General features: G+C 40.1%; 1 protein-coding gene across 1 annotated transcript in view; it reads right to left on the reverse strand.

Annotated features, from left to right (window-relative positions):
* Positions 1–2,112: 2,112 nt before the first annotated feature.
* Positions 2,113–12,792, reverse strand: part of LOC126851572 (heparan sulfate glucosamine 3-O-sulfotransferase 5) — a 35,491-nt gene continuing 24,811 nt past the window's right edge. Inside the window, exons 3-5 of the mRNA XM_050595674.1 lie at positions 8,900–8,986; positions 5,721–5,934; positions 2,113–5,621 (exon numbers count right to left, since the gene is read on the reverse strand). Coding sequence (XP_050451631.1) covers positions 4,746–5,621; positions 5,721–5,934; positions 8,900–8,949 — 1,140 coding nt within the window. The 5' untranslated portion in view covers positions 8,950–8,986 and the 3' untranslated portion in view covers positions 2,113–4,745. The remainder of the gene's footprint in view (positions 5,622–5,720; positions 5,935–8,899; positions 8,987–12,792) is intronic.

A 12,792-nucleotide genomic window follows, 5' to 3' on the forward strand; every position in this document is an offset into this window, starting at 1 on the left:
GAGGAAACAGGTCGTACGGGAATAGATGCCGGGACATAGAGCCACGATGTTGCTCCGGACGGGTCTTTACAAATTTCAGTACTTTCGCGTGGCAAGCTCGCTAGAAAATACATATTCATCCCGGCCGCTCCGTAGAGGGTGCATCCGTAATGGAGACGAAAGGGACAAGAGGGATCCGCCGGATCTGCGTACATTTCGCCGGACGTCCGCGTGAATGGCGAGCAATATCGATCAGTCGAGGCAAAGAGGTTATCCGGGCACAGGCAGCTGTTTTCCGAAAGACCCCAATTCAATTTCTGTACTTTCAAACGAGAGACGCGTGTTACAATTTATGGGTCAACGCGTAACAAAGCGTATGACACATTCGACATTCGCACAGACGCCCGCCGCGCGCTCTTGCGCGTTACATATTTCATTTCGAAAGATACGGGGTCAAGATGACGGGGTATTTACAGAGGTTTTCACATACGCTGTGTTTGTAACGTTTGACGTTGAAAATATTTGTTACATAGCGACGGATGGAAAGGAGAGGCCGCGCGAAATCCCTCGTAGATTGACCGGACGTCGACGAATGGAAAAAAGATAGGAAAAAAAAAAAAGAAACTCGCCGAGAGGAGAAAGAGGGTGTTAACTCTGCTAAAGTCGGGGTGAATGGCCCGAGACCGGGGCCGCGGAGGCCGAGGGAGAATATCGTGATCGCGCGATGCGCGCCGGGGAATGAAACTTTTACCCATTCCCTCTCGCAGAGAAACGAGAGAGAGAGAGAGAGAGAGAAAGAGATATAGGAATAATATTTATCTTGCTTTGCACTGAAGATCATATTTTTCGTAGCGTAATTTCAACGACGCCCGAGACAACAGATGATTCGATAGGAGATTTAACTAAAGTCACGACAAATTTAATTTCAAACGAATTTTCTCTTTCTTTCTCTCTTTCTCTCTTTCTCTTTGACATCATATATCCATTCGGACATTATTATAATCGAATGTGCAATAACTTAGTCGCGCGTGGATCATGCTAATTCTCACTCGCGAGAAATCTTGATATTCACTTAAGGTGTCTATTCAAACCTTGAAAAAAAATTCTCTGATTTTTCAGGTAATTTGTTCAAAATTCCAGGTAAAATTAGAGAACTTTCAGATGAAACTTTTTAAAATAAATTTTTTTTTTGTGTGTATTTTCTAATGCTTTTCACTTATGCAAAGAAAAAACTAAATCACTTAAATTTTAAATATTAAATTAAAAAATATATTAATAACTTTTGTAAGATAAGCATTTTTCATTTGCATAATGATTTCATTTTTTATTATTAATTGTAAGAATTACAATAAAAACGAGAATTCCCTGATTTTTCAAAATAAAAACGAAAGCTCTAAAAATTGCAAATTTTCGAGGAAATAGACATTCTGTCACTTCTCATAGAAAATAGAGAGTGGAGAATATAGGATTAATCAATGAACAAACGTCGCAGCAATCTCAAATACAAGAAAAAATTTCTCGTTAAAAAGAAATGTAAAAAAACTCATTGCAAAAATATTTTCTCCATTTAAATAAACCTAACCGAGCATAATGCGACATAATTAAGATGATTATGTTTCTTATCGAAAAGTGCCGTGACTTCTTAAATGTACAAGTTACATAATTGGCTGCAGAGGTTGAAAATCGTAACGCGAGATCCGTTCGCTTGTTACGAGGGAGGGAGGGAGGGGGAGGGTATAATATCGAGCGAATTATGTGCGTTTTTGCGTGAGTTTAAGCGAGACTGAGAAAGGCGATCGCGTGTCACGCGTGTAATGTACAAACCCGCTTGGTCATCGAGTCAAGGTGGAATTGAATATTCGTCTACGAGGTTACTGGAAGGTTGTAAGGGGAGACTCTGATAGCGTGACTTTTTCAAATTCGTCCTCGGTCACGCCGCGATCGCTACCTAGTAATTGAAAATTTACTTGCAACAGCAATTGTCCGCTCGTTTCGAGCTCCATTGATCCAAGATTAGACTCGAGAATGAAGAGGAAACAAGTATTCAAATATATATGTATTTTCCTTCTTCTTAATCTAATCGCGAAAGATTTATGTTCCGAGCGATCTGTGGGCTGTATCTGTAAGCTGAAATAATTTAAAAAGAGAATTAAAAGATTTATAAATTGAAATAAATTATTTATATAAAATAAAAAATAAAGGATTTATACTTTTCCACAAATTAAAATTAAGATATATATGTACGAAATATTCGAGGCGAGCGATTAAAAAGTGTGCGACGAAACATAATTCATTCTTCGAGCAAAATAAAATTTTTGTTTCTTGTACTTTTAAAGTTTTCGTGCATCGCGGAAGCGGTAGAGACGTGAAGAAAAATTCTTCCAAGTGTTTCTCTTAGCGAAATTTAATCAAGAAACCGCGTAATAATTATGGAGTCGTGAACCGGTTAATTAATTGGATAAAATTGAAACAAAATAAAACAAAGCCCTTTTGATGAAAATTACAACTCTTATGTAAATACAACCGAGTCCTCGGGCAAAAAATAGATCGATTCTCTTTGAACCGCTCGGGAGACCAGAAATTGTCGAGATTGTGTAAGTTCGGAAACTTTGGGAGCCGATGATCGAACTCTACGTGTAACGTCATGGCGGCTAAGAAAATTGCGGGAGGCGAGATAATTAATGGGGTCGGGATATAAAGCGAACGCTTTCAAATAGCTATAAATAAAAACTAGGTTCAGTCATCTCACTCGCACTGTACTAAAGATAAACATTCTCTCTTCTGTCGTTGAAAGTAATTTAATCGACGCAAACAGAATTTTCTACGCCGGCTTGAACTTACCGTATCTCTTTTGCAAAAATGTCAAACGTTAGAAGCTGAGAAGTTAAGAAGCTCCTTACCTGTAGGAGCGAAGGAAATTGACGCATTCGGCTTCGAATCGCGAATTACTCCCGAGATCCCCGGCCGCCTGAAACGGAGCCTAAGCGACCGCATATTTATCGCACGAATTAACGCACGATGCACTTTGCACGCTCATGCACGATCCACTTGCGCCGTAAAGCAGATTATTTATATCCTTCCGAGAGAAAAACTTGTCGTTCAAAGTAACAAGCTGTCGCGCTTCTTTTATATCGCTCGCTGTTTTTCCCCCGCGTTCTCAATGATTAGTAGATGCGTTAATTTATCAGCGATTCTTATCAAGCGATCATTCGTACATCTAAAAAAATCTGAAAGAAAGAGATATAAAAGTTCTTGTAAAAATTCGCCCGAGAGCGTAAACTACTACGATGTAATTCGTCATCGCGAGGTTTAACGTGTCTTCATCTTGGAAATCCGCGAACAGACATCGTAAAGGACGTATATCTCAATTTCCATCTCGCGGGACGTTCATCATCCTTCGTCGATGTCGAGCCGAATTATTAATTATCCGCGTAATTATTCACAACTCTTTCGCAGGCGGCAAAAGACGTCGAGATAAATCGTTGACACGTTTCCGTTATCACGTCACTTTTATCGCACGCGTAACATTCTGTTCGATCTCTTTCGGTAAAAGTTAGTTAGAAGTAAGTGTGTACGTATTTGTAAAACGTTATATGCGCGGCCATTTATAAGCTCTCTATCGGGATTTGAAAAATAATCGATTATAAAGATTTCTACGGCGTAGCCTCTCGGTGAGAGTCGTTACATTTACCGTTGACGAGTGGTTGGTCGGATTCCACCCTACTTCTCTTCGTATTCCCAGAGGAACGCTTGCGCCGTCCTATCCAGTGTCAGAGAACGATGGGGAAGAACGGTTCGCGTCCTTCCGCGAGAGGGAAGAAATAAAGTTGAAGAGACAGCGGAAAAATAAAAGATTGCGCGTTCGTTCGGTTTGCTTTTGATTTTTCTTATTCGCGAGAGAGCGAATTGGCGTAATTATTCCGTTCCCTCCCTCCCTTCCTTTCCCTTCCCCCATTCTTTCCCCCCCTTTTTTTTCTCCCCCTATCTATGATGATAGCGTGGATCGTGCATGCAATAAATAAAACGTTAGATCTTTTTTGATCGCCGCGAGAGATCCCTCGCGTTACGTAATATCCTTAACGACATAAGCGATATAACAACTTCCAATGTGGATTATAAAAATATTCAATCTTTGTCGTACGAACTAGTTAACCTATTGATATGTAAACTATCGATATGTAAAATTGATATGTAAAGTCACGGACCAATGTGATCCGTATGCCGCGTGGATCCACGAAGGGATTGTAGTTTGTCTCGTGGATCCGCGTCTCTATTTTATTTTGGCCGGCGTTATTGTAACTTCGTGTGTATATGTGTGTATGTGTATGTGTATATGTATGTTTGTGTACATTTATGTGCGCGTTTTTGTATACGCGTACGCTTACACTGATAATGCAATAACAAGACGCTGATTTCGCGTACATCCGTCGATGCTCTCTCGTGAAATGTCAGCCCGTTGACATCTCTTTCTCGAAAACAAATTAACTATTTTAACAAATAAACTACTTATCCTTGATCAGTGTGTCCCTGAAGAAAGGTCAGGTATCGCTGATGGAAACGATGTTGTAATCCCGAAGAATCTTCATCGACGTCAGCTCGGATCTTGTATTCGGCTCGCAGTGTTCAATTTCACTGCTGATTGGTAACGGTATCTCTTCTTCATTGGAGACAGGAGGATATTCGATTCTAGTTAAAGGATCGTACTCGCCACTGGATGCGCGCGCGATCCGCGTCGATAACGAACAAGTCGTTCCTCTCCACGATGGTTATTCTTCCGGCCAGCCAAGATCCTCGCCGACCAATTCGTAGAAACGTTGATTGTGCTCGTTGAAGAATTTTCTCAGCTTCGTCACAACCATCGGACTGACGCGCGGATGACGGCGCCCTTTGCTCTCCTTCAGACACTTCTCCGAGGTCTCATTCCTCAGACAGTAAAATCCCTTGGTGTGATTAAAATAGAAGTTGTGCCGGCCAATGCGGGATTCGAGCCCAAGGAAATTCTCGATTCGGCGCAGCTGCGGCACCGGGTCCTCGATCAATTGATCACCGTTCACTATGAGGATCTGTTCCCTGGGGAACACCTCCAGCCAGCGGTGCATATAGGTGTGGTAGAGAGAGATGGCAACCGGTCTGTAGGATTCGTTAATGGTACCGTCGGCTCGTATAACGAGCTCCTCGAAAGTGCGCGCCATTGATTGCTGCTGTTGCGGCGTGCCGTTGTTGATTAACGTGGACGCGGTCGCGGCGTGCGTACGTAATTGCGTGTAGTCCGATATCGCCCGGGTGACCGGTTCCCGCACGATTAGCAGCAACTTGACGCTGCCGTTCATCGCGCGTATCCTTTCGGGCACTTCTGGGGTCACGAAGTAACTCGGGCTCTTCTCGATAGTGATTTGCCCCTTGAAGGAGTAGGGCATCTTGCGCCGATACCATTCCAGACCCTTCCCGTAATTGTCGTCACGGTCGAAGAAGTGAACCTCACCGGCCGCCTTCTGTATCTGCGGATGCAGGAAGAGCATCTCCAGCAACGCCCTCGTCCCGCATTTGCGTACGCCGATTATGATGGCCTGGGGGAGATGACGATTCGTTCGCGGAAAGTGTACCTTGGAGGTGGAGAAAAGAAGCGGCGGCGTTGCGCGTACCTGTCATAAATCAACGTGACAATGGCAGAACCATATACGTGAAGGTCTTTGGAGACATTAACGCGATATGAAATTCTAGTCAAAGAGAGAGACACGTACCTGGGAGACCAGCTCGACCGTGCGCCCTTCGACGGCGGAGACTGCGTGGAGGCTGTAAACGGCGCTGTCGTAAAGTATGTGGAAGGTGAGGAAGAGAGATAGCAGGGCGATCGACAGGAAAGCAACGGCCATCTTCGACCTGGATACGCCGACTATCAGCATGCAATCTGAAGCATCACCCTCGGCCGGCCTCATGGCGGAGCGGGACATCCACCTGCGACAAGAATCAAGAAACGCCATTGTCTGCCGAGACAATATTCGTATTCAAAGTATGACTTGTACCCGCTCTATCTTTTTGTCCCTTCTTGCACGATTCGAAGAGATATTCTCTCGATCTTCAAAAGGCAACCGTGTTATTCCCTCGTTGTTTTTTCCTTTTTCTTGGCACGCAACAGCGCCGTTAGTTACGGACAGTGTCTCTAATTTATTCTTTCCTCATCGAGGCGCGGCAGGAATGATTAAACCCCGTGATCATCGATTATTACAGTGTACTGTGCACAGCGCGGATACACTCTAATCCAACTTGCGGGTCATTACAACTTTAAGTTCATGCCTGATTTATCGGAATTCCTCTCTCTCTCGACAAATGTGTACAATGTTGGAAAATTTGTGTTTGCTTGTTAAAAAATCTGAACTCAAATGTTAAATTATTAAAACATTCAAAAAAAGTGTAAAGATAACACAATATCCATTTCTAATTTTAGCAATAGATATGCTCTGTATTATTAGTGACAAGATTTATCTGTTAAAATTTACAAAAAAAAAAAAAATGTTAAATTTATGCTACAATAAAAGTGAGAGTGGATACACATCGTCAATAACATTTTTCCAAGTTAATTTTATCATTAAAAATATGTTGATTTTTCAACAAAATTTATTTCAACAAAATTTATTTCAAATTACTATAAAATTTGCATTTATTTCACGTTGAAATATTGACATAGTATTAGTGTCACCATTCAGCATATCCATTATTACATTAAACTGACACAAAAATTTGCGTGGACCGTTTGGTACGTGCTATATACATATGTTAAATTTAAGCCAAATTTTCCAACAATGTAAGAATAATTGATTATTTTACCGCACATCAGGGTTTGTTTTTCAAATGTTCCAACTGAAGGAGCCAAAACAATTTGGAATCCACCGCAGTGGCTCGTGACTGATAATTACGCGCAGCTGATTGGCATTTACACGAAACGCTACGGTTACCGGCGCAAATTTATCGCGTGACGGACGAACAAAGCGGTTGTCAATGCCGCGCTCGCTAATTTCGTTCACCATTGAATGCGGGCTCAAAAGTATCGATCGAAGTGTCGGTGGATTTTCCGACGTGGTTTACCACGAGCCGTACGTTTAAGATTTTCGTGGCTCTCTCTTTCTCCGCGAAGGATAAATCATCGACCCGCATGCTGTCGCGTAAGCGAAAAATAATGGGCTTTCATCCGGATTAAACTCTGCAATTATATCTCCTACTTGATACATTTTTAATTTTAAACATATTTTTACGCGTATATACTCTCTCTTTTCAATGAGTGTACTATCGATAATTATTATCAAACTCGAGATATACATCTGGATAATAAAAGAAGTGAGAATAGATGTTTTCTCCGCATGCTCAACTTGCTCCAAATTGCATTTGTCACCTTAACTGAAACGTTTACAGCATTAGTGCAACAGGCATGTAAATTACATGTTCCCGAGCGAATAAAGATCTCGTGTAAAAGTTATACGCGGGTGAAGCACGAAGGAACGAATTGGAATTCACAAGTGACGAAACTAGTCGTAGTCGCGAGCTCTTAAACTCCAAATAGCTAACGAACTTGCGAAACGAGAGGACGTGGGAGGACGAAGGAGGGGGCGGAAGAGCAAAGGATCGATCCGCTATAAATGATGCAGAAAGGTCGGTACCCCTGAGACAGAGAGCGCAATCTAAACTTGATGTGGTTGCATTTCGTATTCCGACATAATGGCTCCTCTAACGTTTATCGCCGATACGCTTTAATCCATCGCGTTACATCATTGTTGATTTCTCGTTGATTTGTCAGAAAGAGACCGAAGAAAGAGAGAGAGAGAGAGAGAGTAATAGAAAAAAATATATATTTCTCGTCCCAATGGTCGGTCTTAATTGCAACCCGAGTCGCAATTAACGAATCTGTCGTGTCGTTGGTAGCGAAATCGCTTCTCCCTCACCCCCTTTCGTCACTTCCTCTCTTTTCCGTTCGAGAATCTTGAAAAACCGCTCACGTTCGCGAGAGATTGCGGAGATATTTATATGCGGGAGTGTGTACGCTTTCCCGTACAATTTTCCGTATCCGTAAGTATTGTACATACGTAGATATTTGATGTCGCGAACGAGAAGTTTTCTACACCGTATATACGAACGTTTTAATATTATACCTCTATTTGGCGAACGCTCGAAATAACACTCGCGTTTATAGTCTGTATACTCCCCCCGGACGCCGCACGACGGGAGCACCATTTGATGCTCGAGTTTTCTCAGGCTAAAATTTGCTTTGTGCCATGGCGCGGCGCGGCAGGCCGAGGTGTTTCCGTGGGAAATACGCGGCCCGTGTTATCCGGACAAATTGCAATATCCAGAGTTGCCTTCCGCGTCGTTGCATCCCCCTCCCCTTCCCCCCACCTCCCTCTTCCCTCCCGCGCCGCGTCGCGTCGCGCAGCGCCGCGCCAGGAGTCCCGCCGTTCTCCTGACTATCGAATACGACCGCGCTATTTACTCATTATCGATGTAGCGTTTCCACGTATAATTATACGGTCAAGTAAGTTTACAACGCGTTAATGTAATCCCATAGATAATAGACACCAGAGGCCGATTTCATTTTGTTCGGGCGGATGAAATCTGACGCTTCCGCTTACGAGAGAAAAAGGATATTTAAAAATTGAAAAAAAAAGAAATAAGAAAAAAAAAGACAAATAATCTTCCATTCCATAAACTTAAATGTTATCTTATCTGATTCGATAAAAGGACGCGGAGAGAGCGGCAATTTTCTCGTCGAGAGAGATCACAAGTGCGGAAACTACAATCAGCTGATTACGTATCCGATGCTCCCGGATATCGCACGATCTTGATGCAATCGAATCGTGCACAAATCAGGAGAGGGAATATAGCGAAATATATTTCGCGTATGTAGCTTTTAATGGTGATCTTTAATACTTACAAGACATCTATGGGAGACCACTCTTGACGAGGCCGCGCCTTGTTGGGCATCTGCCTTTCTTATTTCTCGTTCACATTTTCGGAGTTTCTGAAAACAATGCAGAGCACAGATCGTTAAGAAAAGCGCCTATACTTATCTTATTAGCGCGAACAATATAATCAGCCATATACTGTAATTAAATATTTTAATATATATGATAATGAGCTCGTTGTATTAAAATATATAAAGAATGAATTAAAAGCCAACGCGAGCAATAAAGATTGCTTTGAATATTTTCGTTATTTATTATTAGTGAACAATATTTAAAACAATCTTCATTGCTCCGTTCGCCTTTAATTCATACTTTATAAATATTTTAAATCGACGTTATTATTTCACGATACGCGGTCAATAAATAATAGAATAATTACGCGATAATTTTAAACTTTACAGGATACTTGATAAATAATGATCACGTGTATAGCGATATTGAGGGACAAACGTTAGAAAGGTGTTATGGGAAATCAAACGCTTTTCAAGAGATCCTCCTCTCGGCGACCCAGTTGCAGAGCTCCTAACTTGCATAGAGCGACTAAGTAGGATCACTCGGCGGGGAATAGCAACTTTTCTCATTCAAAATTCTCCGTTCGTAGTATAGATAGTATTGTTAAAAGCCTTGTGCGTATGGATTCTCTTCAAATATATCCTATTTCTTCGAATCACTCATCTATCAAGCTCGTGTCTTCGACGAAACGCGAGGCACGCATATTTATATGTTGTTATATTCGTCGATATTTAGAGCGGATAGCTTTAAGAGACTATAAACGTTTCGTTCCTCGAGAAACGATATCGATTTATGCCTCTATATGTCCTCCATATCCATTATATTTATGTCTCTCTCTATCCTTCTCATAAATAAGCAGAAATTTCATTTCTACGAAACGATTATTCTTATCTAGATATATACGTATAGACTTTGTTCACCGGTGCAGTCTTCGGAAAAGCAGACGTGACGATGCACAACGGTGTATAAACACGCATATCCATTCATCTACGATGTTACGACACGTGTACCATTACGCTCGTTGATATATCGCGACGTTCTATCTGAGAACGTGGGATGACGATCTATGCATTACCACATTATATCTATCCCTGTTGTGCATCGTATGTATACAGGGTGTCCCAAAATTAGACCGGCAAACTTCAGGTGGTTATAAAAGAAGCCAAAACAAGCCAATTTTGTTAATAAACCCATGCCCGCGAATGAGCCGTTCTGGCACTAGAAAAAGCTTTGAAAAAAATTATTTCAAAGTCTTATTAATATGATTAAATAGAGATGTTTTTACCATGAAACTTTTGTGTAAAATATTATTTGATATCTCGAATAAATTTATCGAGGTAAGACCGCTCTATATATGAGGAGTGATTTCATCCTTTAGAATTGTTTTTAGATCGTAAGTGGAAATTTCTAAAATCATCTATTTACTTCTTTCCTCCTTATACATGTATGTAAAGTTTCATCAAAATTTTTTAGTGCCAAAATAATGACAAAATTGCCTTGTTTTAATGTCCTTTATAACCATCCAAAATTTGTCGATCTAATTCTGGAACACTTTGTATATATATATATATAAAGTATTAAATAAAATAAAAGTATAATAAATGTATATATAATATAATAAATAAAATAAAATATATTAAATAAAATAAAAGAACTTACAAAGAGGCTCTTTTGAATAATCACATAGTGAACGTAATTAAGAGTGAGCGGTAAGTAAGACCTTTATGAATCAAAAGATAAAAATTGTTACGAATATATTAGCGTACGTATTTCTAAAATAATACCGACATGTAAAAAATAACTGAAATAAAATGAGAATGCAAAAAATTGGCGTCGATTTACGATATCGCTGGCCTTGAATACTGTCATCGCAAGTATGCACATCGATCGAAGTGCGCTTCAACACGGGAGTTGCTCGGAGGTTGTCGATTCGTTTCCACGTTTGTTCTAAATGTGCCTGACTATTTTCATCTACGCCAGTCTGGCGACCGTCTGACCGTTGCACGAAATAACAAGGACACGTCGCGTCGCGTCGAGTCACGCTGAAAGATGAATCGATATATCGAATGCACACGGATGTGACATAACTCACCGCGTTCTTTCACTTGCGTAACCGGCGATAGAATTAGCAATTAAAGTGAAATTACATTTCTATTCATCGAGAGAGAAAGAGAAAGCTTGCCACACTATCCGGACATTCCGCTGTCTCCTCTCCTTGGGTCTAGATGAAAGATTGCTATTTTTTTTTCCTTTTTTTTGATAAGCAAGTACTGTCAGAAGTGGATAATCTTATGCATGGAAATGACAAATTAGGGTAAAGAGGATATTAAAAGTTGAAAATGCAAACGTCGCGTTTCTCTCTAAGAGGATGGAAAATAGGACTGAAAAAGGATAATCCTTGCAGCCACAAGGCCAAGCTTTATCCTCGACTTTGTCTTAAAATTGACTTTAAATTAATCGAATAATATGAAACTAATAGAAATTGTGACATAACTATAGGTTGCGTTAAATATCGGTGACAAATTTTTGTTTCCGGTTTTGCTTTCGCATCGCATATTGAATAGGAAGACACGAAAGGCTATTATCTTCTTAAGAATGTTATAATCTTAACCAATTACGATTCTCTCAACTAACTTTGATGAGACTTGGAGGAAAAATGCAAATTCCATTAAATTGCACGATTCCCGGACGACGCCTATAAGAATCGTTCGAGGGTTACCGCTACTTTAACGATCGCTTTGCAAAGTTGCCGGTCGATGTGTCTGAAGCACGCGAAAACGCTAAAAGTTCGCCCGCCGTACCCGGCGAATAGCAACGATATAGCGAGACTGAAATCGATATTTTCCCAGAAACTTCCAAGTACATCGTGAATTTGACATATCAGTCAAAAGTATCGAGAGAAAATATTTTTCCATTGATCGTACGCGAAGGTATATAAATATGAAAAGAAATTCTCTATCTTTAATCTAATACACCTGTTAGAAAATTTCGCTTCAATTTAATATATATCACATGTTCCAAACGGTCCGCACAAATTCTTGTATTAATTTGATATAATATGGATTAAATGGTGGCACTAATACTATGTTAACATTTCAATACAAAATAAATGCAAATTTCATAGTAATTTCAAATAAATATTGCACAAAATCAACAATATTTTTAATGATAAAATTAACTTGAAAAAATTTTATCGACAATCTATAGTCTTTCTCACTCTTATTATAGGATAAAATCAACTTTTTTTTTTTTTTTGTAAATTTTAACTGATACATCCTGTCACTAATAATACGAAACATATTTATTGTGTGAAATTAAAAATATGCGCACATTGTATTATTTTTATACTTTTTTCAATTGTTTTAATAATTTGACATTTGAGATTTTTTTCAATTTAATCAAGCACAATAGTAATATCTTAAATTAACACATGAATAAATATTTAAAAATTTTAACCGGCATATTTTTTAACAAAGAAACAAATTTTCTAACAGAGTGTACAGATTCTCCAGATTTGTGCGGCGGATATTCCCGAAATTCAAGTCGAGGAACATCTGCGACGAAGTACATTTGTGGTCCTAAAACGAGCAAAGGATCGACAAAGGATTAGCGATTACTTTGGATTGTTCTCTGAAATTGAACGTCGCTAGAGATAAGACAGCTCGGAATAAGTTTGACGGAGTTAAGCCGCTTGTTTAAATAATGGCACGCGACACTCGAAGATTCGTGGCCAAACTTATTCTCTCCCTTATCGAAGGGTCGAATAATTCGCTGGACCAATGAAAAGGCGGTATCGCTGAGATAAGGGGAACATTTGTCAGCGCGAAGGGCTGCGCATTCCTATTATAGA

Source organism: Cataglyphis hispanica, chromosome 8 (genome assembly GCF_021464435.1).
Source record: "Cataglyphis hispanica isolate Lineage 1 chromosome 8, ULB_Chis1_1.0, whole genome shotgun sequence".
In the NCBI taxonomy this organism is placed as follows: domain Eukaryota; kingdom Metazoa; phylum Arthropoda; class Insecta; order Hymenoptera; family Formicidae; genus Cataglyphis; species Cataglyphis hispanica.